This window comes from Aphelocoma coerulescens (genome assembly GCF_041296385.1).
Source record: "Aphelocoma coerulescens isolate FSJ_1873_10779 chromosome Z unlocalized genomic scaffold, UR_Acoe_1.0 ChrZ, whole genome shotgun sequence".
NCBI classification, from domain to species: Eukaryota; Metazoa; Chordata; class Aves; order Passeriformes; family Corvidae; genus Aphelocoma; species Aphelocoma coerulescens.
This window is the reverse complement of record NW_027184085.1, coordinates 72,135,010-72,162,048: the sequence shown is the minus strand read 5'-3', so window position 1 is coordinate 72,162,048 and position 27,039 is coordinate 72,135,010. Positions and strand designations below refer to the sequence as shown.

Here is a 27,039-nt window from a genome sequence, read left to right as displayed (position 1 = left end):
AATCTATAGAGATATACAAAAGGTCTCAACTGTTATTTAGGAATTCCTTCCTGGATGCTGCTTAACTTGAAACCAGTGAATTTGTTCCAGTGTTTAGTATGATGACAAATGAACATAAATGAATATTAAGCAGTAAAATATCACAAAATTGCCTATGTCTTTCAGTTGCCCATGTGTTTGATACCAGCATATAGCATGATCACACACAACTGTCAAATAGGATGCTCTATATAGAAACTACATCAGCCCAAAATACAGCCACAATGAGTGTTAACCTGGTTCAAAGTTGCTTAAAGCTTACTGAGTTCTTTGAATCAGTGCACCAGTTTCAAAACACACTTTTGGATGTGTTTTGAGTTCATACTTGTACAATGTTGCTGTTTATGCTTAAGCTACTCTTACAGTAATACAAACAAGCAAATATTTACAGTGGTGTGGTTGTGTAAAATTGAGGAGACTGATTTTCTCTTTGCCACACACACACAAAAAAAACCAAAACCAAAACCAAAAAAAAAAACCCAACCAAAAAAACGAAGAAGGAAAGAAAATTGCCTTGAGTCTCACAGCCTGTTTCAGTGTGCAGCAAGAGGGAGCTGTCCCAAGGGGAGCTGCTCACAACCTCTTCCTTATCCCCAGATACAGCCATGGCACCCGCAGGCGATTAAAGCAGTAGCCAGCTGGCTGCAAAGAACATGAAGCTACCACGCATTTTTGACCACACAGAGCTTCAGGAGAACCACTTCCTCCTGTTTCTCTGTTTGATTCAAGACCCAACCAGATTTATGAATAGAACAATCAGTTCAGCAAATTTAAAGAGCAAAATTTCAATTATCATGTTCCTACTAGGTACTTTCTCCTTCCCTTTTGGAGTGGCTGGCATGGTGGCAGCAAGATGACTCGTCACAGTTGTCCCAGACATGCGTGCCGTCAGTGCCGATGCCATGAGCTCCGGCGTCAGTGGCGGTCATAGGCAGCAGCAGTGGCTGGTGCAGCTGCCCCACGGGCTGTGGCGCTGTAGTAGTAGGGGGAGCCTGTGAGAGATGAGACCACTGTGAGGAAGACAAAGGTGGAAAGGTGCCAGTTTGCAGTGTTCTGACAATGGATGTCAGAGAGCTCTCCAGCCAAAGCTTCAATAAAGGCTGGTAAATACAATAAAAATTGCATTTGTGCATTCTGCATGTGAGGCAGGCTACCACTGCTTTGCATTGCTGCTTGCTGTTTGACACCTTCTTCCTTTCCTTCACTCAAAACATCAACTTCATTTGCTTCACCAAAAAAAGTTAATTACTTTTCCGAATGGAAAATCAAGATATTTCAACCCCAACGCACCACCATACTCTGATTTCTTTGATTTTTCTCCCTCCTTTTGAAAGGAGGAGAGAAGGTTGAATGCCAAAGCATTCAAAAGATTTCATTGAAAGCACTTGTTTACCAAGAAAAGGCCTGAAAAATATTGGTGGCAATTTTCTGTCCTGCAGCACTAAGCACTAGTAGATAGGATGATTACCCAAGGATCACCAGGAACCTGAACTGTTTGCTTGAATGAGGAAGAGTCTTTGATTTGTATCTAGAGAGATACCAATCTGTCCAGCCAGCATCAGTTTTAAGAAACCTTCCAAGCACACCTGCAATGAAACCAACTCTGATCCATCCTAAAAGGGGAGTTTTCTCCCTTCGAGGTGCTACCAGTTTGGTCTGCAAGTCACTGGTTTTACATGCATGGGATGTAAGGCATATCACAGTGTGGAAGAACCCCCTTGGAAGGACTCAGACGCATCTGAGACCACTAGGCAGGTTTGGATGAGCAACAAAGAGCCAATGTGAGGAACAGTTCTGGATTAGTCAGGGCTGCAGGGTTTGTTTTCATGAGAGGCCCTGTCTGAGAGCTGCCTTCCATCCTAAGCTTCCTGCCTTCAACACAGATGAAACAGCAGTCTGTCAGACATGGTCAAGGGTCTTCAAAGCCCTGGATGTGACTTGCTGCAGAGGCAGTGACTTTTGCTGCTTCAGTGAGGAACAGGAGCTGACCCCACCAGAAAAGGTGATTCCACCAGAGCTCAGTGGGGACTGTGAACACATTAGGAAAGCATCAGTGGCAGTGAAGCCAAAGGTGCATTATTAGGAGTTCACTTCCCATCCCAGACTCTAGCAAACCCTGTTCCTGCAGGTCCAGTGGTTGCCCAGGCCCTGGGCATAGCCTGAGCGTGGCAGTGCCCCAACTGTTCCACCACCATGGCCCTGTACATCCTCTGGAGCTGGAAGGAGAACCCAGCTGGCATGCCAGGTGCTGTTGGTATCACGCTCTGTGCTGCGCCAAAAGCCTCTACCTCTGGGAGGCTGGAGAACCTCCTGGCATCTCCTCTTGTTGTACAGTCTACAGATGAATGCTTTGTTGTTCACTCCAAAATGACCTGAGTGATTACTTGAGGGCTGCTCATTCAAAATCACAGGCACAGAGTGAGAATCACAGAGCCACTCTTAGGAGAAAGCTCATGGAAAGTCACTCTTAACCATTGGCAAAATGCGGGGCTACCTCACTGCTCCTTCTAGGCTGCTTTTGTCCAGAGTGCCACATCAGGAGATCAGCTCAGGCTTCATCACAAGCCTCCAGCTTTTCATTTCCAAGAGAGCACAAGCTGATGCACCAAAAAAACAGCACAGGCAGCATTTGCTATTGCACAGTATGTGCAATGCACTGCTCAGCACAGTCAGTCAGAGAAGAAAACTTCTTTGTCATGATCAGTGTTCTACCACAGCATGTGGTACTTTGCTGCTGCAACCCTGAGAGGTCAGAAACAGAGGACTTTGGCTACTGGAATGTGTCTTCTGCACAGTGCTGTGGCAAAACAGGAGCTTGTACACAGCATGTGGGTCTGTGATGTCCTCAGTGCCATCTTTAGTGACTAAGGATGGTCCAAAATTAGAAAAACCCACTGCAAAGGGCTGGGTTTAAACAAGGTAAAGCAATCTTCAAGAGTGTGGTCCTAGCTGTCTAGAAAGATAGTTTTACCATACACAAGAATAATACAAGGGAGTCCATGAAATCACTGGCCCGGACAAGCATTTGCAAAGATGTCTGTATACAAACTCCTAGGCAGGAGCCAATCTGACCTAGGTTTATTTACTAAAAGGTAAGAAATTTTAAGCCATAGCCAATGGTGGTAAAGCAGAACCCTTCAGCAGGTCATCATTCCATTTACGTTTGCACAAGTGTAGTCTTATGTTACCTGCTGAGGGCACCACAGCTGCTATCCTGGGCTGGACAGATAGCCTTCTTCCAGGTAACTGACATCAGGTTAACAAGCCCCAGCCTCAGGAACTATATTTCCCAGACAATACTGGAAAGCTTCACAAGGACAGTGAAAACCATTCTCATGGGTAGCCTAAAATTAAATGCTGTATACTTAGTATCCCAGCCAAACTCAATCTATGGAAAGCACAGACACCTTCCCTGGTCAAATTGACCAGTCTTCAATGAGCAAAGGCAAAAGTTAACAGTTCACCAGACTTTGAAATGTGCATCCAACCCAGCTGGGGTTTTTGGGATGCTCTGTGGGAGCTGCCCTCTTGCAGGTGCCCAGTTTGATGGCCCATGTCCCCTCATGGCCAATCCAGCTGCCTGGATGTCCTTGGGGATCATTTTGCACTGCAGGGCAGGCAGTACCTTGAGGTAAAACAGCTCACAGACCAGTGAAGAGCCAGGTGAACCTGCTGTCCTCACCCATCACAGCACCAGGAGGTCAGTGTGAAGCAGGCAGTGGTGGTGGTCAGCAGAGATCCCAGTCCCCACTGGCAGCAGCACTAGCACTAGCCATGGCGGCTCAGCTCAGGCAGAGGGGTGAAAAATACACAGGAGGCACCAAACCATTTCACTCTAACTCATGGAGCAGTGTGTGGGTCCCACCAGAGCTGGATACAGTGCTTTCTGAGGTTTTGGGGTAAATGGGGTCTTCTGTGGGTCAGAGCCTTTGTTTTCCCACTCTCTCTTCCTCCACTGCTGTTCTGACTCAGTGCAGCTACAAAAAGCCCAATATTTCTCCCATGCATTCCAAAGGCCTTACATTTCTCTCAAGTTAGATTTTGCCAGTTTGCCTTTCAGCTGTGCAATCAAAGAAGCTTGTATTTAAAGTGAAAAATGAAAGCCCTCACTCTTCCTGTCATCATGCCCCCATCCAGAACAGACTAGTCCATCCTTCTGTCATTTTTCCTTTCTAATTCATACTATCATCAATTTATTTCTTGACACAGTCATTTCTAGTGCCTACTTGTTCTCTAATCTTTCCACAGAATCCCACAGAGAAATTGAATCTAATCCTAATTGAGAGGCTCCTAGCCCTGCCCTTGCATGATGCCATGCCAGCACTGGCAGACACGGCACTGCAGCCAAACCCTCCCAAGCAGCTCACAGGGACCACATCTGCGTGTGCGCGGGGACACTGCATTAAACAGAACCCACAGTGAGCAGGACTGAGCCAAAAGCTACAAGCCAGCACAAAACTAATTTTTCTTCATTAGACAGTGTTGCTGTTATCTGCCCTTAGCATGCACATGGTGAGCTGATCCTATGCTTATGTGCACCAGTATGTGCCAACAGTAACAGCCCAAGACATGCACATTTGCATCCCGTGTGCCCATGCATGTGCCTCCGTGTGCATCCCTGCCCTGTACTGCTTGCAGGTCCTTTGCAGGACAGTGTGGTGAAAAAAGAAAGGAAAAAGATGTTCCTTCCCTCATCTCTTTGTCTGGCTTTGAGATGGAGACACCTACTTCAGCCATTAAGCCACACCACACAAGTGGTCAGGGTTTATGTCCTCTTCCCACCACATTCCTCCAGGAACCTGGGGCCTGTCCTCACTCTTGCTGCAGCCGAGGTGGGACTGAGGTATCCCCCACAGCCAAGTCTGTCATGTCTCTGACACCGAGAGAGGCATGGGTGCCACCAGGGCTGATGCAGGATGCAAGAGTATGAAGATGCTGCAAAGCTGCAGCAGATAACTGACTTCTTCAGTCCCTGCTTCTGTTGACCATTCTGGAGGACCATGGCTGGATTGTCTGCTCTTCCCCAAGAGCCGTGGGGCACAGCATTTGAGACTGCCCCAGAGAGGAGGGAGCACAGTCCCCTATCTGCACTGGTTTCCCGATAGCTGGAGCAGAAGAGGCGTGATGCCGGGTGCGGAGAAGTGAGGAGCACCAAACCAAGGGCAGAGCAGACAGTGGGGTGATGGTAAGTAGCTGGTGCTTTGCTGAGGCCAGACAGCCAATTCCCAGTGTCTACATGCCATGAATATGGTTCTGCCTTCCCCTGAAGACACCACCTCACACCCCTCCCTGCTGCTCCAAACATACAGGACAGAGACTGGGGACTGAAAACCAAAGCTTTCTCACCATTCTTATCTCTCTCTCTTTACTCTCCCCCACATATAATTTTTCAATCCAAGTATCCTTTCCTCCAGCCACTTGCAAATCATGGCATCTCTCCTTTTAGCTCCTCTTTCACAGGTCTCAGCCTTATGTGATTGCTGTGCTGCAATTCTTCCTTGCCAGCACAGGGAATTAATTGAATGTAGGTGCTGCTAAGTGCTTACAGTATTACACTTTCATCTTAGTGAAAGGAGCAGGACTTTGTAAAACAAACTGTGTCAGGCAATGTACCAGTCCTGATTAATTTTGTCAAGGCTTCTGCTCTGAGCCTGATACTGCCAGAGCTTGTTCTCAGGAGAGAATTACTAAATGCACTCACGTATACTCCTGAGAGGAGTGGAAGCATCCTGGATATAGTTCAAATTAACCTATTCTCCACTGCGTGTGCCCAGGCTCATCACACAGCACCTTTTGGGTGTGCAGGGAGACTTGGGGCAGGTTTTAAAGTCTCTGCCACAGACTCCTACTTGACCTAAACTACCAGTGGGATTAGCAGGCACTAGGGAGAAGGGATTGCAGGATCAGGCTTCCAGTGACAAAGGCAGAGCTGTGGATAAGAGGGATCTCTGCAAGGCATAACAGACATCTGACCCATAGACTGTAGCTGACTGCAGACACATTCTTGATCAGATCATACCACTTTACTTGGTCAGACAAGGGGATTCCCTCTCCAGGAAACTCCAGTCCCCTCCAGTTCTGTGACCAGACTGAACTGAAATGGTAAGCTCATCTTTAGGACTTGCTGCAGAATAAAAATTCCCATTTCTTTTTTTTTTTTTTTTTAATGCTGAAACAAAGTATAATGAAGAGGACAAAAATAAGGAAGCCAATATTATATATTTTAACATTTTCCAACAGAAAAAAAGAAGAAAAATAACCACCATTGACATTATAGCATGAAACACTTCAATCTCAAGAAAGCTGAAGTTTCTGAAAAAATATGATAGCCTCTGATTCTTTTTACCCTTGCCTCATTTAAACACATGTTCACAGCATGCTGCTGAGTAAATACTGCTGAAGAAATCCTCACTAGCCTGAAAACGAGCTTTGCTGTGAGGAGCATGTTATACCCACAACTGCTCATATGTTGAAGATGAGTCAGAATTTGCCCCCAAAATGCATGATCCAAAAAGGAAATGAGAAAAAGAGGATAAATGCAGAAAAAAGGGAATGGCACATGTAAAAGGTTCTGGCAGCAAGTGGTTGTCTCATGATCAGCCTCTGCTTTAAAGTCTTTTGCTGACCCAGACCTACCCATCTCCAGCATCCTCAGGGCATCACAGGGACCTACCTTGCCCAGCACCCTGGACAGCATGCTTAGAGCTAGTACAGGCCCATAACCTCAAATAAAGAGCTGAGCAGGCCATGGGTGCAACCTGCCGCTGACAGAATCAAAGGGCCACTGCCCACCCCTGTGCGGTGGCACAGAGCTCAGGAATGGCTTTGGAATGGCTCTGGATAGTGTGCACACTCTTCTCATGGAGGTGGATATCCACAGGCAGGATAAACAGTAAACAGCCCAGGAGCCTCTCCAAAAGCCCTGTCTTCATGCAGAAGGGCAGGGTAAGAGCTGGGTTGTCATTTATTTTCAGTATCATGCCAGTTTCTTTAACAGTTTAGAAGGAAAATTTTTAAAGTCATACAAAATCTGGCTTCCCAGGCCTATCCATGATGCAGAGTATTGCTGAAGCATCTCTCCTGATTCAAAAGGAGTTGCAAAATGAGAAATGAAGAAAGCATGGTGTGTGCTCTTGCCTCTGGCAAAAGCATCTTCCCCATGCTGCTCAACCAAAAATCTGCCAGCGCCTCTGGCTGTGGCCATGGAAACAGTGGGTTTGAACACGGGGACTCCCCTGGCTTTGTGCAGCTATGCCCATCCATATTAGCTGAAGATCTGTCTGTTGATTTATGATGGAAGCACTAACAAACCCTTAAATGTGGCACAGCAAATAACAGCATTATACCAGCACCATGGCATGAGAAGCAGAGGCTGTCTATTGCTCCCAAAGGATTTGTTTAAGGACAAGAACCATGATGAATACAGCCTGGGTGGTTCAATTATATGGGGACTCAATTACTTAAAACAAAGAAACTGGATGAAAAAAGTACGACAAAAATTCAAAATTATTTTGCTGCTGGAGGTCACATATAACAGCCCTGTCATCCATAAATCTGGAAATCTCTAAGGCATGCTACTCCTGTGTTGAGAGATGACAATTAATTGGTATTTTACTTACCTCATCCATGCAAATTATGCAGGGAAAAATTCTAATTACTGCATGCTACATGTATATAAGGTCAAAGTGGGCCAGCTTTTGACAGGGGTGTAAAATGGATTATGTTTATCCTTCACATGAGGGCCATGATCCTGCAGGAGTTACAGGGCTTCTGTCTCCCATTGCTCATAGGGACCATGCTGGCATCAGTGAGGCTGCACCAGTGGTCTCTTGCTGAGGAGGGATGGAGTGGGCATACACACAACTGGGGAGCAAACACAACACTAGATCAGGAATAAATGCAAAGCACACGCACGCACAAGCAGCAATGGCACGGGAAGCAGTGCAGCTTACAACTGGCTGTAAGCAAACTGGCACCACAAGTTTTGTCTGAACAGGACCCCTTACCCTCAAAGAAATGGTGGTCCTACTTTCCGGCAGTACCCTATGTCTCTGGAAGGATTTTATCAGAAGCAGGAAGACAAGACGTTTGGGCCAGGGCGAGTGAACCAAGAGCAATCATGCACCCCAATGGAGACCTGCAGTCCCATTCTGGGTCTAAGCATTGGGACTGAGGACAAACTGGGACACACATTCTGCCCACCTCAGGGCTGGACAAACACTGCACACCTTGCGCTGATCTCTCAAGACAGGGGCGACCACTTACCCAGCAGTCCAGGGTTGGGAAACCTCCAGGAGTCGTTGTATGTTGAATATTGTGGGTGGCTGTATGGGGTCCCAGAAAACTCGCTCCCTAAGTTAAAGAGACAAAGACAGAATAAAAGGTCATTTGATTTGAGATGACTGTTACCATTCTGGGGTAAATGGGTTCTCCAGTGTGTGCTGTGCTCCACTGGCAGCCACAGTAAAAGCACTCCTGGACACTCTGCCTTGAGGAAGGGGAATATGGGTGGGTAAATTATTAATTAAACGGGTGCAGCCATCTTTTATGTGTCTTTTTTGTGCTGCAGTCCAGGCCTCCTGAAGTTGCTACAGGAGCAAGGAAACAAGGAGGGATGAAGAAGCCTCTGGGACACACTGTTGGGGCTGGCCTTTGTTTCTTCAGCCCTACAGGACTCAGGATGAGAAATACAATACAAGGACAGGGCTGTTCAGATACAGTCTCTGCTGCAGGAGAAGATGAGCCAGCCAGTTTCTAGATATTGGATACCCTTAATGGAGAACATGGTCATGGTCCCAGATATTTGTCCAACACTGTAATCCAAGGAGTGGGATGTTTGCATCAGTGTCAGATGGATTTGAACCCTCCAGACAAAGGCACAAAGAAGGCTTGAAAAATTATGGCTATTTATCTCCTCATCAGCTCCCGCTCTTCCCATCTGTTTGTTCTCTTCACATGTCACCTGCTTCATACTTCAGCTGCAAGCTCTTCAGAACAGAGCCTTGCACCGTGGGGCTCTGACCTGGCCCCTCCACCACGCAAATACCAACACTGCTGCTGTTTTATTAGGAAATATTCCTTGAATTACAGCTTTCCTCCTCTCTCTCTTTCTTCTTCCTTCCCTTCTCCCTCTTCCACACACAAATACATACACCCACAGCACAGCAGAGCACAGCACAGTGGGAGAAAGGGTATGTTTCCTAAGGCAAGAGGTGAGGGCTGACAGGCCACAGCAGATGCTTGCCATGACCTTTGCCTGCTTTCCTCCTTGGCATTGGCATAGCCACAACCCCAGACCCAGGAGCTGCCATAACCCCAGCTAGGCAGTGGACCTCTGACACCATGTCCTGAGCATCTCAGCCTCAGCACCCCGTCCTATACAATCCATAGACCCAACCTGGGGACCACATCTGGGTCCCCTGGCCAGTGAGTGGCCATAGTTTAGGCCAGTTGCTGGCACACTGGCCCCAGGGAAGAGGGGATGATGTTCTTGTCACCAAAACATAGGCTCAGGTCCAGGATGGCTTGATCTCTACATGATTCTACTTCAGTGAAAACAAGTCTGCCTCTCCACCTGTATCACAAGATGAGCAGACTAAATGTGTTGACAGCAGAACCAGCCCATACCAGCCTGCTACAGGAAGTCTCTGTTAGCATCCCTTCCTTGTTTCTTTTCTGCAGCCCTTCTGATCCATGTGACTGCACTTACCAAGATCAACCTACTCTCTTTCCCCAACACAACTTCCACAGAGAGAAGGTTCAAAGCCTGCAGCAGGAAGCACTTCCACAGTCAGCACACCTTTCTGTGCCAACCACAATTCTTCACAAGCTCCTTATGCCTCTAAGCAATGGCATTAATTCACCATGAGCCAGGAAAAATGGAGCTGTTTCAAACCTTTCTTCCCAGGGAAGTACAGAGTACCTACAATTCTTCTCTGCTCCTGTCCCTATGGATGATAGATGACTTCAGTGCCTGAAGGTTATCTCTGTCAGAGTGCTCATCCAAAAAAGAGTAAGGCACAGCAAAGTTGACAATGCTGAAAGAGACTTTAGGAGCCACTCAACATACTGCAGCCACTGGCAAGAGCATCCCCATTGCCTTCTGCCAGTCAGAGATCCATCTCTCTCCTGCAGGACACAGCAGCTTCTCTCTGGTCCTTTCTGCCTCTGCATCACCACAGCTGAGGCTGTTGTCTCACCCAGATTCCTCCCTGATTGTTCCTGGCTGTTATAGCCCCTTGGCTTCCCGTTCATCTCTTGATCAGCTCTGTGTTTCTGGTGTTTGCCCAAGCCTGCAAAGCACACAGGCAGCAGTCTCTCTGGGAACTTCACTTGTGAGAGGCACAATGTTTTCCAGTCCTGAAACAACATCATGCTCAGATTCTCCTGCCAATGTGTGGCACACAGAAATCCTTTCACCCTGTGGGTGCCTCTTCCACAGGAAGGCTGTCACACACCACCTTCCCCAGGGGTTGCATTTCTTCCTCATCACAGGGAAGTGAGATTTTAGAAAATTTAGCCCTGGTTTAGTTGTGCAAAACAGCTGTGCTGTCTAACCGACATGACGCACAAAAGTAGATGGGAGTGAGTCTTGCTGCTACATCTTCCCTGAGAGCTGTGCAGTGTATGGACACAGGGACAAAGTGAACAGGATAGCAGGACAGACCCAGATCCCTGTTGTGGGCTGTTTGCATGGAGTGCACAGAAGAGCTTGTCCTGCCCTTCGTGCACCAGGAGCACCCCAGGCTTGAAATAAAGCTCACAGTGAGTTGTTGCATGCCTGCAAGAGCTGTATCTGAATGGGGAGCATTCTTCCCTTGGACAACACCTCATTTTCAGCTGTTCCACCACCCTCCTCCTCTCCCTTGATCCTTTCCTCCCTCCTTCCATCCCTCTCTCCCTCCCCTCTCCTGTTTTCCTGGACCTGCACAGATCCAGTCCATTCCATGCTGATGCTGTGCATGCCATAGAGTGGGCAGCAGTGCTTTCCAAACATTTATCAGTGCTGCAGCAGGGCTGTGGGTGGAAATGGGCTGACATTTCATTGTTTCATCCTCTCCTGTCTTGCCCTCCTCCCCCACCATCCCCACTGCCCTCCTCCCCACACTCACACACAGACACACATCGTGGACCCTCTCTGGGGGATGCTCCAGTGCCTGTCAGGCTGAGGCTTCCAATTCTCTGTTTTTTATGCCTCAGTGGTCAGGGTGTCAAGCTCCTGCAGTACAGACCAGCCAGAAGCTCGAGGAGTCACTGAGCACCATCAGCTCCGTGACAGTATTGCTTGCTTCTTAACATACTCTGCATATCCATCAGCCTTGCCGGGGGGAGGGGGGGGACAGGAAGGGGGGGGCAGAGAGAGAGAGAGAGAAGGAAGGAGGGCAAGGAGGAAAATGAGAGGAAAAAGAAACACGAAAGAAGGGAGGGGAAAAGGAGAAGTGGGGGAGAAAATCTCAAGACCTGTTATTACCACCACAGGGCTTGGGCAGACAAATGGTACAGTCATAAGTGAAACTAAGCTAGATGAATGAACACTGCATGACTGCCTCACAAATTCCACCAGATATTCCAAGGCCCATCAGCTACACTTCTTGACAGCACTTCTTAGCAGACAGCCCTCGCCCCATTCAAAAACAAATGCTACGGATCAGCCATCCAAGGATGCACACATGTGCAGCATGTAGCGCACATGAGCACAGTGCCTGCCCGCAGCATGAGGAAAGGGTGGAATCAAACACATCCCTCCTTCATGTAAATTGTAAGCCTCCGCCTCAGTAGTTCCCACCTCACTAAAACACAAAGACACAAAGGATTCCTGCCAAAGTTAGCTCGCCTCTTTGCCACAAACCTGACTCTACACTCCACATATGGCTGTAGCTCAAAAGGGCTCAGACTCTTCCATCATGCCCCAGAAGTAGAGGTAAGGAGGGGAAAGAACAAAGACTGATTCCCAATAACACTGCTGCTACAAGCCAGTGGCAAGCCCTGGGAGATGCATTCCACCCTGAGACGGTGGGACAGAGATAGTCTGATGGTGGTGGATGGACCATCTGCTGCTGCAAAACAGTACTGTCCACTCTGCACCATTTTTTTCTCTGGGAACTATCAACTCATATTTACCAGTCTTCTCGGTTTTAAGGTAAGCTTCCTGAAAGTTTTCTTTCTGGTTTGCAGAGAAACTGAAAAGCATGAGTGTAAATCTCAAGAACTAAGAGATGAATGAAGAAATATCACCATGTTTCTCACAGTGCTGTGGCTGTAGAGAACTGCTGCTGCAGGGAATGGGAAGGATGCAGGAGCATCCCTGCACCAGTACTAGGCACGGGGCAGGAGGGTAATGGAAAACTTCCTGCCGTGCAGAAAGGCAGAAGGATGAGCAGATGCTCAAAGCAAGGCTGGCTCTGACAGAGGCCATGTTCAGCCAAGGTGTGGAAACTTCCCAGGATGGAAGAAGCCTGACCACTGTCACTGCACGACACCATTCAACACGCAGAGTACCTGGATGCAGCCCCATGAAGCACAGCAGTCATAAATCTTGGGACTGTTTGACAACACCAGCAGAACACAGCAGACTAGTCAAACATTATTGTCCAGCTGCTGGTACTTTTGGACTGAAATGGAGAATTTGATCAAATAATCTGCAAAGGAGTTTCATATGCCACTTCCAAGTATAACACTGAAGTCTCAAAAGACCTCATGTATCAGATGCTCCGGAGCCAGTACAGCTCAACAAGACTGCTGGAGGTTAGGAATTTTCCTTTTTTTTCTTCTTTCTCTCAGGCAATTTTCTCTGATTTGTTGCCTCAGAGATCATAACAATGATACTTAAGAGACAAAAGATGTGGCTGGGGGGAGGAGAAGGGGGAAGGGTGCAGTTTGCTACCATCTCTTGTGAGATTTTGGCTGGAGGTGAGGGTCTGGGCTTGGCCCTAGCTCGCTCTCTCACTCTCGGGATCAGAGGGGGGATGGTTGTGGTCTTGGTGCCCGGCTGCTGCCATGGGGAGAATTTGCCGCCACTGCAGAGTTCTGTCCTTCACTGCTTCTCCTTACGTTCAATGAGCCTTTGCTCATAAGAGCAGCCATTGAACCGGGACCTTTTCAACACCCCATCTCACTGGAAAGGACCCTCACCATCTTCTCGGGCGCCTCAGGGGAAAACCCGGGACCCCGACCCCCTCACCCCATCTCCAAGGGAGTGTCTCCCAGCTGCTTGTGGGAGCCTGGCTGCCACTGGCCAGCCCTGCTGTTTTCTGCCACTGCTTTGGACTTTTTGCTACACTTTAACCCAACACCCCATGTCCACCCAGACCTCTGCAGCTGCTGGCATGGCTTTAGAGTTTTTGCTGCACTTGGTTTGCGTGCTTGTCTCTGCAATTCCAACCTGCTGCTCTGAGGTTCCTGCTATAGTCCATTTTGTGACCCAAAGTGGCACTGACACGGGCTGCTTCCTGTGAGTTTGCCAAGGAAGCCCCTTCTCTCTCTCTCCTGCTGGCTCACCTGCCATTAGCCATGTGGAGAGAAGTGGTTAAGCTTGCGCCACAGCGCCCCCTGGAGCCGCGGCAGAATCATCGCACCTGCCCTGCCTGGCCGGGAGCCACCAGCTCCCCTGTTGGCTGTGACCATAACTGCACCAAAGAGGAAAGGCTTGATGGCCAAAGAGAAGGCTGTTGTTGGGTCTCTGGTTTTGTTTGTTTGTTTGTTTGTTGCTGCTGCTGCTGTTGTTGTCTGTTTGCCTTGTTTATATATCTATATATATATATTTTATATATATATATATATATATATATATATTCTAGTGAAGAACTGTTATTCCTTTTCCCATAACTTTGCCTGACAGCCCCATACTTTCAAAGTTACAATAATTAGGAGGGTAGGAGGTCATATTTTCCATTCCAAGGGAAGTTCCCACCTTCGTTGGCAGGCACCTGTCTTTCAAACCAAGACAAAGAGCTGGCTACAGACACAGGTTTGGACACTTCTTGCTGAGTTTTCTTAGATACCAGGTTTTTGCACAAGCATTTAGGGCAGGGAGAAGCCATCCCGAACATGGGGGTAGATGGTTGTTATCCATGTGACAGTTGCTATTAATACAACATGTAGGTGATGCAATGCACCTTACTCCCCGTCATAGCCATGTGACAGCTCCCAGCTGTCACCCAACAGGGAGAGCAACCATGACCTGGCAGCTGTGCCATCCCTTCTGCCAGAGCTGTTGCAGTCACTGGTTTCTCCACCAGTCTCCACTGCTGGGCCTTTTTGTTAACCAAGCTCAGCATTTAGGACAATGTGTTACTCAGCCCTTTCACTTGGCAGGAAATCAAAACAAACCAGGAGAAATGGTATTCAACAAACACAACTGCGTACCAGACAAGAACAAAAGGCTGGGGGACAAAATGCAGAGTTAGGCCAGAACAGCAACATCTTCAACACTCCTTCTGGGGGCTTTGGATAAGTTTAAAAACAATCATCTGTTGTATTTGTCCCTAGGTTGCTTTCTTGCAGACAAACCCATCTCCCTGCTAGTTCAACCTCCTGGTACCTCTACATTTCCCTTCTGCTGAGGGATCTTACTGTAACTTTTAAAATTAACATTCTCATGACTTTTATTTGTTTTCGATCGTTTTATTTTGAGGAAGTAATCACATGGATCATAAATTTCTTCAGCGAATTCCAATAACAATCATTACCCTGGTAAGCAAAGACATGCTTGACTGCATGGGGAGCAGGGATAAGCACTGCACTGAGCCACGTATTCACACCACACATCACCGTCTGACTCTGTGAGGCAGCAGCTATCCAAACACAGCCTGGAAATGTGTTACATCAAAGTTCTGCCTGTCACAGGGCCAGCCATTGCCTGAGCTGGAGGATATTAATCAAAGGAGAAGCTTCTCCTCACCCTGGGGCAACACCACCCCAGAGATGGTTTCATGATCCAGCAGCTCAGGCAGCATCCCACATAAAGTCAGAGGGACAAACAACTGTGGGGGACCCTGAAGGGCAGGAAAAGGGTCTGGGCTCTCAGCAGAGAACAACAGCATGGTTTTCCCTCAGTAAAATGAACTTTCCTCTCCACACCAAGCCATTGCAGTGGCTTAGGGTGAGAGAGAATGAAGTCTTTAGTCCTGTCTCAGAAGCTGCTGCCTCTGAAGCTCACAGGACTAATTCCCTTAGAAGTTTTCCCCATGAAAAGGAGAGCTGGGAAAAACCTTTCAGTTGATACTCCATATCACATGAAAAAAAAAGATGTTTCACATCACTAACATATTTTTGAAAACTTGTGAGAATTCAGACAAAATTCTTCAGTGAGAGTCACAGATTTTGGTTGTTCTTTTTTAAAATCAGTTGTTTTCCAAACAAATATTTTTCTTTCAAATTCAGAGAAATACTAAGTTTCCAAATTGAGTTCAGTGAGGCTAAGAAGAGAAAACTTATCCAAAAATCTCAACAGTAAACTAACTGTACCTTCGAAAAGAAGAAAGAACTATACTTTTGAAGAAAACTCCACAGTAATTTTTATTGTTGGTTTTTGTTTGAATTGAATCTTGGACTTTCTTCTAATTTCAACATTTCATTAGCAAACAGCAGGATCAGAGATAAAAATTTCTCTAATCTAAAAATATCAGCTGCATATAACCTGGGGGAGTGGCAACCCAGGGCATGCCACAGGCTAACCACCAGTCATCTGCCAGGTCTTCTCCTGGTCCTTCACCTGCTCTTTCTGCACAAGTCCCACAGGAAGAAGGAAATGGACCACTCTGCTTTCTGCTCTGCAGACCAAGCACACTTCGCTGGTAACTTTCCTGCTCTAGATAGAGCAGTCTACATGCTACAAAAATCAGAAGTGCCAAAAAATGGGGAAAATTACCAAACTACAGCCCTACTGTAACAAAGCAGGTATTTCAGAAACAGTGTCATCCGGGGAAGAAACTGAGCAGGAAATACACTGTATCTAGCAAAAGCCTTCCATGATCTGCTCAATTTGTCTCAGTGAAGGCACTCAGGGTGATAACTAGCTAACATCCAGGACAAGCTGGTGGGATTCATAGATGAATCTTTGAAGGGTAGGCTTGGGGGATTTTCTCAAGATTGTGTTACCAGAAACCATGCCAAGGGTGAATGACATGTCCAACATGTGGCAATGGATGCTGCAGCCAGATCCCCGTGGAAAGATCTGGCAGCCTGGGATGGCAATACAACCCTTTCAGGTCTTGATGCCTGTCTTGTCCCCACTCCTGTAAGCAATGCATATGCTACCCCAAAGAGACGTATCTTCACTCTGAGCAGAGTGATGCATGATGGCAGCCCCCTGAGCTCACATAGTGCTTGGGCTGGCACGGGTTATGGTGGGCAGAAGCTTTAGTAGAAAAGAAATGTTTCCCAATGGGGTTGAAAAATGCCATTTTGGAAAACCTCTTCAGTGAGCAGTTTCAAAAAAAGGAAGCTGCTTTTCAAGACACCTGAGGTCCACTGCATCAAAATGGGAAGCTGCTCTCCTCAGTGATCCTGCACTTACCTGGCATTGTATCCAGCAATCTATTCTCACAGGAAAGAAGTGAAAAAAGCATTAATAAATGAAAAAGTAAAAATGCTTTACAGACAATTAATATCCCACCCCCAGCCTTTTTCTGAAGATGGAATTGAAAATAATTGATTTCAGCAAAAGAACAACCCTTGCAAATGTTTTTCAAGTAAAACTTTTCTTACACAGAACAAAACCTTCACTTGTTGATCTCAAATGAAAAAAAACCTGACAAACAATGAGTCCTTAGAGCAGTAAGCCTTTAACCCATGTTCTTTAAAGACAAAATGACAAAACTATATAAAAAATTTCCTCCACCTTTAGCCAAGACAGAGTGTCTGAAGCTGTGATGTGCTGCAACTGTCAGGCCAACCCTGAGACATTGTCATTCATAGGATCCTAGGCAGTGCCACTAAACTGAATTATTAATTAGACAGCATTTTGCCTATAGGAAGAACTGCCAGAAAATGTGGCAATAACTGTTAAATACAGGGGCAGTGATATGAGCCAGACTCTGCTTTGGCTGCTGAGCACCTGCAACACCCTCCTTGAACAAACCTGAACAAACAGAGGAATAACTTGTGTTTGTTAGAACCATTTTCTCTCCCAACAGCAGGAGGAACAACCCACTTTTTTTCCCCCAAGAAACGACAATATATACATTTATATAAATAAATATACAAAACTATACAGTTCATATTCTTTTACCTACAGACACCATTACAGCAATCCAGCTGGACACCACCTGGACAAATGCTAGGGGCAAAATCCAGGGTCTGTTCCCTTAGCAGGTGGGGTATCGCATACAGAGCCACTGGCAAGGGGACCAGGGAGTCTTCTCCTGGGATGTCAGAGACTGCAGCACCAAGGGTGCATGTACAGAAACACACCCCACATATGAGGACAGACACACACACACACTAACAAAGACCTGCCAAAATGGACATAGGTACATGCTTCTTACACGTGCAGGCTGGTAAATCCACTGGCAAATCTCCTGTAAGTAGATCAATAGATCACTTATAATCATCTATGACCCCTCATACACTCACACTCACCAAAAGCACATCCAGTCCATGTCTGTCCCATCTTGCAGTCATTGATTAACCCTTCAATGAGTGGCTGAGGTGCAGCCATCCCCTGAATCCTCACACATGTGATTTCAAAATGAAATTAACCCCTACTTTGGCTAATTGTTCCTGCACATCACCCAAGGAGAAGTTTATCATAGTTGTGCTTGGAAGGCACTTGGTCACATTCAGAGAGCATCTCTCCAAAGTTCCCAGTCCCATCAAGACTGCCAATTAACTTCTAATGAAGGTTGTATATAATTCTGTGATCACACAGACTGGCCAGTCTTTCTCCTTTATTTTATCTTTACATTAGCTTGCACTGGTCAAAGATGTAGCATTTTAACAGTTCTGAGTAGGCTGTCATATTTTAAGAAAACAGGAACATGCAGATTTTTGTAACACTACCGCATTTCCAAGAAGCTACAAGGCACAGAAATCCCATCAATGACTAATGAGTTGTGGGTTAAGGTGGACATACCTTGCTGAGAAGTCACTGTAGTATTCTCGACCCGTGCTGCCTGCCATAAAATTTTAATGCTGCTTCTGACATATTTATGAAACACCTTACCTAGTCTTTGCAGGATGACAAAAAGATTTACATCTGCAATTACTGCAAGCACATAGGTTTTAGCTATGCACTTTAAACTTTTGTACACAAAGGTATTTAACTTTAATACAACAAAGGTAGGTGGTGCCACAGAGCAACCATATTGGAACTGCATTAGGAGAGATTTATTTCTCTGTACTGGAGGACAATTGCCCAACTCATCTGCATATAAGATGGCATTGCATTTAATGACAATGAGGGGTTTGCCCCTTCCCTCTCTCAGCTGCCCCTGTAGAGTCATCTCCCCTCTCCACCAGCCACTGGCATGCAGACTCTTGGGATCCCAGGTGGACCCAGCAGCAAGAAACTCGACTAACAACAGTGATATCAAGATCAGCAAGCCACACTTGGCCATGCATAGAGCCTCAGTACCAGTGCTGCCAGATATGGGGCTGGGAGCACACTGCTACTCTGGTTGCTGCAACTGTCTGGTTGCTGCAGCTGCTCATACCAGACTGTCTCTCCCTAAGCCTGACCTGTGGGGCTGCTGCTACCCTCTCAAAGCCCCATTGCATCCTGTATGCAGTAAAGGTGAATGGCAAAAGATGGATAAGGGACACGGAGAGAATGCAGGGCATCAAGTAGATAAGAGGACAGGGTAGATCAGGGTCATAGAGCTGACAAGGGACATGTGGCAGATGAGCAGCAGACAAGGCGGACAAGGGTTGTGGAGTGGACAAGCAGCACGGGGGATGCATCCACGCAGAACGTCACTTAATCCCTATGTGCCTAGGCACTCCAGACCTGTGCATGCATAGCACATCAGGGCAGGCACCACTTCACCTTCTTTGCTCCAGACTGACCAGCTTGGTAGCACAGATGGGATGAAAGGGTAAACAACTGACTAACAGAAAATAAATTTTGCAATATGGTTTCATCCCAAACGGGTGTAAAAATTTACAAGAAGTATCTTGTGGGATTAAAATCTCTGAACTAGGCAGCAGAAATATTGCACTTGGTTCAGGTAAAAATATTCCACCCCATGCTTCATCCTGACTTGAGCCTTTTCTATCATTTCAGCCTTTATAATGACACTGCAATATGTGGTTACTTCCAGAAATTACACAATAATTTAGCTCATAGCAGAAGAAGATATAATGTTACAAGCCATAGTAACATAGACTGCAAATATTATAAAGTCTGGAAATTAGCATTTTGGTAGCTTGATAAATGCACTTTGCTGCTGACATGGGGGCTGTCCTCATTTATATTCCAATGCAGGTGTGGGAACATGGGCAGGAAAGTGTCTGCATGACTGAGGGAGCATCCTCCTACATCAGCACAGTCTCAGGCATTCCTCTGGTGCCCCAGTCCTCGGTGACCGTGTCAGACCCCATCATGGACTGGCCATGGCTCACATGGGACTGGGACAGCAGCTCCAGGAGAGGGCCAGGTTCTGCCCTTTCTGCCAAGGTGGCAACACCTTTGACAGATGAAAAAGTCTCTTGTGTTCACCCCCTGCATGGATGAGCTCTGCCAGCTGAGCCACACAAAATCTCAGCATCTCAGCTATTCTGCAAGGCCAGGTTTTCAGCTGGACTGCAGGTTTCATCCACCCCTGGACTGGGGCTTTAGCACACTAGCAGGGTCTCCCTTCCCCACTCTGTCATTGTGGGGAGCTTGTGCAAGCTCTGAAACACAGACACGCATGCCCAGAAGAGATGATGTCAGGTTTTCTTTCTGACACCAGAGATGATGTAAATGAATGCCTGAGTGACAAAAGACAGGTAATTTCTCACTTAATTTCCACCACACTGCTTTGGTTCTACACCGCATCCACATTACAATCATCCTTTAAATGCAGAATAAAATCTTGTCAGCTGATCTCAGGTTCCTGGGAATGTGGCAGCTCAGTACTCTGCCACAATGGATGGGACACTTTGCTGGCAAATGCTTTGTAGCCTAAGCCATTTCCAAATAATGTCTGCAGCTGCTTTGCCTGACTTGATCTGGCTGAATCAGCCAAAAATGGTGCTGAGGAAGAGAAGACATATGTGGAGAAGGGATGACAGATAGGGAGTCTCCTCTCACAAATAGCAAGCTGATGCTTGAGGACATCACAGCTTGTCATGGCAAATGCCCCAGTGGACCCATAGCTCCCAAAAGCCCAGCATACACCTCACCAGGAGCAGTCTCCTCATTGACTCCTGGCATTATGTTTCCTGACTTCAGTAAATGTGCAAGAATCAAAGACAAACTAGCCTGAGCTGAGATGACTCCTTCATCCTGGAGAAGGCTGGTAGGAGAAAAAGATGGGGCAGCACCAACACCCTGTGCCCACACCATTAACAGACAAAGCAAGCAGACCTTCTCCCACCTGGGCACTGCTTGTCCCACCATGGAGTCTTTGCACACCTCTCCACCTGAGTAAAACATCCATGTTCACCCAGCAGTTACTTGTGACAAAGTGTTGATGGAGTAAAGCACCCAAACTGACAGGATTTAATGCATCTGCTACTGAAAGGACATCAAGTCAGTACAAGAGTGCTGTTTTTATTCCTTTAATGCAGGAATTGAGGATGTGACATTTAAATTTCCCAGCTTACTCTACGGTCAGTGCAGAACCTACTGTGGTCATAAGAGACAGATGACTTATTCTCAGTTGAAGTGCCCCAGTGCCATACTTGCTGACAAAAACAAGTGAACACATACTTCTTTCTGGAGACTTCTCACTTCCCCATGAAGACTGTCCCTCTTCTCCTGGCCCAGAACATGCACCCCATGAGTAGGAGAAGCATCCTTGGACTCTTAGCTCCTGCATCCCCTATCCAGGGGTTCACACCTGCCTCACACAGCTGACCACACAATAGTTTTCCAACACAAACACTGCTTCCTACAGCTGGACAGCCTCTGCTATAAACTGTGTTTTCAGAGGAGATTTCTGCTGTGGAAAAAGGGCAGTTCTTGGATCACCATCCTTCATTTTTACTACAGTATGTCATTTTGATTAAAAGTTCTCACTTAATTTTGCTTTCCTTCTGTTACCCCATTTTATTTCTTTTGCACTGATCACATTACATTGAATTGCACTGCACTGCAATCTATCGTACTGTCTAAGCATTTTCACTTGTTTTGATATAGTCTCAAGGAGTTCCAGAAACTCCTGGAAAGAGAATACTTTATTATCAAAGTATTTCATTTCAATTTGTGCCGTAGGCATCAGTTCTGAGAACTGGAGTTTACCACAGGGCAGATGTTCTACGTTCAAACAGTCCTAACTGCAAGCAAACCCCTTCCAGCAACAATCATAAAGAAGCCAAACCTACCATCTCAGAAAATAAGTCCACCTAGTAGCAAAAAGACTGATTTCATAAACAACAGCCTGCAGGAGAGTGGCTGCAAAGTCCCCCAAAACTTCTACAGGGGTCATCCTCCCATGGCAGACAGGAGTGCTCAGAGAGCTGGGGGTGCTTGGGTTCAGGATCTAATCTGCAGCACTCCCTTGGTGTCATAGGTTAGCAAGCATAGTCCCGGAAGGGATATCCTTGCTAAGGGGTGCTTACAGCTTCCTCTGGGACCTGATAGAACCTATCAGCTGGCCAGTTTGAATATGGACAACTCTTTAAGCCACTTAAAGTTGTGACCGCCTCTGTGATACACACTTAAGAATAGACAAACTCCCCCCCAAGCTCTCTCTCGTTTCCGGCGCTGGCACAGGTGGCTGCAGGCCCCGTGCGGGGGCTAGCAGGCCCGGCCAGGCCCTGCTTGGGCCAGGCCGGGCCAGGCCACGGCCAGCCTGGAGCCATGGGCCTGTTCCAGCCATGGAACCCCCCCCCTCACTGCCTTGCCGTGGGCAGCCGGAGAGGCTCGGAACCCCCCCCCCCCACTGCGGCTGAGATTCAGCAAAGCGGCACCTCTGTCCGGCAGAGGTCAGGGACCAACAGCGATAAGCCACAGTCCAGCTGCAAGGCCGAGGTGAGATTAACCCTTTTATTGCTGTGAAGAGCTGAAAACCTGAGGGAAGAGAGAGAGGAGATGCTTAAAGCTGAAAGTCTGTTGTGAAGCTATGATCTATCAGAGTATCCTGTTGTAATTTCATGAAGATATGGGGGGTGGAGTGTTCAACTCGTAAGCAAAAGCACCTGCGCTGAGATAGGCAGATGCTGACGCAGCTGTAATTTCATGAGAAGTTTGGACAGAGAGAGATGAACCAGATGAACCAGATGAGGACTTTTGCTCCAAACGGGAAAGGAGAAAAACCTCAATTCCTAGAGATGCTCCCAGAGATAGTTCTAATGATGAAGATGAGGAAGACCCTTTGCTCCCAGGGAAGGAGAAGGGCCTCTGTTTCTTTGTTTCTGAACAGCTCAACCTTAAAATTGTACCCCAACAAACTTTCAAGAGTGGACCCTCGAAAGCAGTTGCGGGAAAAGCTGCAAGTCAGGGGAAGGGACTCACATCACAAGCAGAGAGACTCCTCTTCCTAAATGGACTGAACAATATTTGGAAGTGGGTGGCTGTCTCGGTGTGATACTGTTTTCATAGCACGAGCAAAAAGAGACTTCTCTTTCTAAATGGACTGAACAAGGTTATTATGGAAGTGGTAAAGAGACTGAACATCTTAAGGGTTGTCTTTACATTGCCAGTGGGAGAAGGGAGGAAGGTGGGGGGAGGAGGAGAGTTCTGAAGGTGGTATAATATTTTTTTTTCTTTTCTTCTTTTAGGTCTGTTAATAAACTTCTTTATATTCTTTCAAGTTTGGTGCCTGCTTTGCATTTCTCCTAATTCTTATCTCACAGAAGATAAACAGTAATGAGTATTTTAGCCCAAACCACTACACTTGGCCACAGAAATGCTGAAAGCAGGAGACATCCATCCCATTGCAGGACAACTTGAAAAGTGCTTCTTGATACCTTGAAGCTGGGCAGACATTGAACTCTTGTCATCCTGAGCTAGGCACATCACTCAGTGCATGCAGAAACCCAGGCTGGGGATGGCATATGAGAAGCCCCCTCTGAGACAAGAATCTCAGCAAGAGGTGGGCTATCCAGGGTCTTATGGTCAGGAGGAAAGAAAATGCATTTTCCCAACCCCCACCACATGAAAACGCTGGACAGTTGGGCTGTAGAACTCAGATGTGATGGGAACATAAACTTTACTCTCCCATCACAGTTATCAGCTGCCATGCTGCTTACTTTGGGGATCTCAGCATTTGCTCATCATCAAACACAATTTGTCTGGAAACTGCCTGATTGATTTTGGTGGCTGGGTCTGGCTGCTCCACACACCCCATACGTAAGGTTGTCTGGTATCTGAGCCACTGCTGGCAGCCCTGACAGATGATGGGCACTTCGCAGGGCTCAAAGCCCCAACAACTTGCTGTTCTCAACCACAACACTTCGTAATCTCCAATTTTTTTAAACTCTGTGTGCTGACATAACACAAAGGAGACACAAGCATGAAAAACAGAATTCACAGATATTATAGTCTGTGTTGTGTGCTTTCACATGGCTATTTCTCTCCTCTGAGAAACCACACTACATGCAAGGCGGTTGAGTTCAGCCCTGCAAGTACAAGACAGTCCAGGTCAGCTCTAGCTGTTCCTTCCTTGCTTGTAAGCAATGCCTGTGTGAGGCTCAGAACACTGGGCACTTGAATCATAGGATCACAGAATAAGAGAATGTTTTGGGTCGGACAGAACCTTAAAGTTCATGTAGTCTCAACACCTGCCATGGGACTACACCAGGCACTATACCATTCCACTATCCCAGGTTGCTCCAAGCCCCTCCAACCTGGCCCTGGACACCTCCAGGGATGTGGCAGCCACAGCTTCTGTGGACAACCTGTGCAATGTCTTATCACTCTCATAGCTCTGCTACACTAATCCAAACCACAGCTTTCCAAAATCAGAACTAATGTAGGTCTCATGGCTTTCTAATTACAGTTATCTTTTTGTTATTGTGTTTTCACCACAGGACAGCTGTCTGTAATGAAGAAACAAGAGCAAACAGGAGTGGACCCATGGAATGCAGAGGATGCAGCAGTGTGCCTCACCCTTGGCATGTCACCTCTGGCTGGATACTAAGCTGTCACAGCCAGCACATTGGGAGTGCATCACCTGGGCAGCCACTGTCACTGCTTTGACACCCAGCAGAACAATGATCTATTAGCAAATCCTCTGTAAAGCTGCTCCTGCCTTTGCAGAGCAGAATGGCAGTTCCCCTGCAGCCTCTACATACAGGGGGAGTATTGTTAGTGCCCAGAGGAGCCCCTGGGAGCTGCCTGGGTAGGTGCGAACTGATCCTGCATACAGGAAACTCTGTAAATCAGACCCATGTGCCAGATCGTACACAGCAAATTACTGAGCTTTTAACATATCATCTTTAAATTTCTGGCTCTAGATATTTTGGGGCAGTTTACTGTAGCTGTCAGCACAATGGGTCTCAAAATTACTGTCTTGTAGAGCACAGAAAAATCTTCAGTAACATAACCTCCCCCTAAAAGAAAAGAAACAAACCAGCAACAAAACACTTATTAAATTCTCACTATTGCTTTTATAACCACCAATCTTGCTTAAAGGTGGGCAGCACATCCGACCCATAACACTGAAGGATCATTAACAGAAAACCATTCCTAGCTGCCACCAGGGTCTCCCTGTGGGTTCCTTGGAGATGGAATAGTTCCCTTCTGGGGATGCAGGACAGAGCCCTGTGTCATCAGCTGCGTGTCTCCCTCTCTCTCCTCCCATCTTCAGGGACCATGGGCATATATGGCGCAGGCAGCATCCCATTACTGCCCAGAGCACCATCCTCTGCAGTGATGCTCCAAAACACCTGAGCTATGTAACCACAGACAACCCAGGAGTCTTGGCCAAGGCTCCAGAAGAAATTACCACAAGCCCTGGTTTCCATCCCTCAATACTAAAAATCCCCAGCCTCAACACTCTTGGACCCCAAAGCAGTTTAACTTGAACACTGGTATCTGAACAGAGCACTCCCCTATCCAAAGGGCAGCATCACTCAGCTGCTGCAGCCCCAAACCCTGGCACCATCCTGGGGTGGGGAGGGGACAGTTTTGGCATGGAGGTCTGGCTGGAAGATGCACTCCAACCCATGGCCCCAGTGCCACCACTGCTGGCTGACGAGATAGATGGATTTGACTGAAGGTAGCCAAACTGTCACTCAGGAGGTGCCCCCTCGGTACTCTTCTGGCTGGACCTACTGGAGGATGGGCTTGCCTGAGCCCCTCCTGTCAGGGATTTCAAAGGGAACAAGCATCTGAATGCGGATCTGACAGCTCGGCCGAATTAGGGCTATTTGCATGCTAATTTCTACCGTGCTTAACTCACTGGCAGACCTAGAGCAAGAGGCAGCCTCTGCATGTTTGGAACAATGCTTCACTGATCTAGCTGTGTTAACGAGCAAATTATGGTAATTTTGTTATTACAAATGCATAGAAATTTCCAAAGAGTGGAGCAATACAATATGTTTTCTCTCCTCCTCCTCATTCCTAAATACAGACCTCTTTGTTTATACACACTTCACCTTGCTTACTTATGTTTAGATATGCACAATGTCTTACCTCGACAGGAGGCAGAAACTATGGACAGAACAGAGAGGGCCAGCAAAGCAGAGTGGTCTGGCTCTGCCACACATCAGACACTGGGGACCACATCCTCAGCTGGAGTAAAGAGCAGAGGGTCTAACTGACCCCAGGTGAGGATCGCTCTGTGAGGGGAAGGTGGATCAGTAGATCCAAAGGCTGTAGGCTTTCCAGCATTTCATCTTCCTGTCCTCTTCAGTATAATTTCTAAATCAATTCAATTAAATAATATCTGACAACATAATTGTAGTGGTTTAGTTCGAAATCCATTACTTACTTATTTTCAATCATATTGAAAATAATATAAATTTTATCTATATTCTGTGCAAGCATGGTAATTACATTCCTGAGAGATGAGAACCAAAATGTTTCTCCAGACTTCCAAGATTCTGGCAGACCCTCATTCAAAATGTACGTGAGCAAAGGCTAAACATATACCATTTACCTAACTGCTTCATTATTAATTAAGGGGATCATTTGTCAGCTGATTTGCAATTTGGTATTGCCCTAAGATATTTGCGATGGTACATCACATACTCCATCATATGTGATGAAACGTCTCTGGAATTTGTCTTCTAAGACTTCAGAAGAGTGGGGAGACACTTTTGTGGAGCAGCCCCCGACATGGGGAAAAACACAAAGAATTTGCTTAACCAGGAGAGGCCACATGTCAGCACTTCTGCCCTTTGGTAGCAGGTCTTCTGACTGTGGCATTGAAGCCTTGGAATGTCTTTGTGGGCATCTGCAGGGGCTGAAGGTGTCTTTGGGGTGCATCAGGGGACATCCGGGTTTGGGTTTGAGCTGCGTGAGCTGTCAAAAAGGAACAGGTGCCTATAAGCCAAGCAGATATACCTATCCTGGCCACAAAAGCAGCATGAAGCAGGTGGAGCAGTTGGCAAACGCTTGGGAAATCACTTCCAAGCTCTGAGGAAGTAACTTGCAAACTTTCTGCTTCACCAAAGAATTGTTAAGGTTTATTCCTCATTTGCTTTAGGTCCATCTAGCATAAAGGGCCAGAATCTCCTTTCACTCTCACTGGCCAGAAAAATGTCAGTGTCCAAGTAACCAAGCAGTTCCAGCATTATGTTGCACATCAGAGGAGGATCTGGTTCACTGATGCCCTCTGACATCCCACCTACTGCAATTTGCTTTCTCTGCCCCTGGTTTTAAGCATTTTATCTCTCAGCTGCTTCTCTTTTATTTCCTAAATATTGTCACAAGATTACAACATGCTGTTGCAAAACTTCAGCAAACGT

General features: G+C 46.8%; 1 protein-coding gene across 5 annotated transcripts in view; it reads right to left on the bottom strand.

Moving 5' to 3' along the window:
* Positions 1-448: 448 nt before the first annotated feature.
* Positions 449-27,039, bottom strand: part of PAX5 (paired box 5) — a 131,895-nt gene continuing 105,304 nt past the window's right edge. For all 5 annotated transcript variants that reach the window (XM_069002073.1, XM_069002074.1, XM_069002077.1 and 2 more), the window contains 2 exons: positions 8,305-8,391; positions 449-1,031 (listed from right to left, as the gene is read on the bottom strand). In XM_069002073.1, coding sequence (XP_068858174.1) covers positions 955-1,031; positions 8,305-8,391 — 164 coding nt within the window. In that variant the 3' untranslated portion in view covers positions 449-954. The remainder of the gene's footprint in view (positions 1,032-8,304; positions 8,392-27,039) is intronic.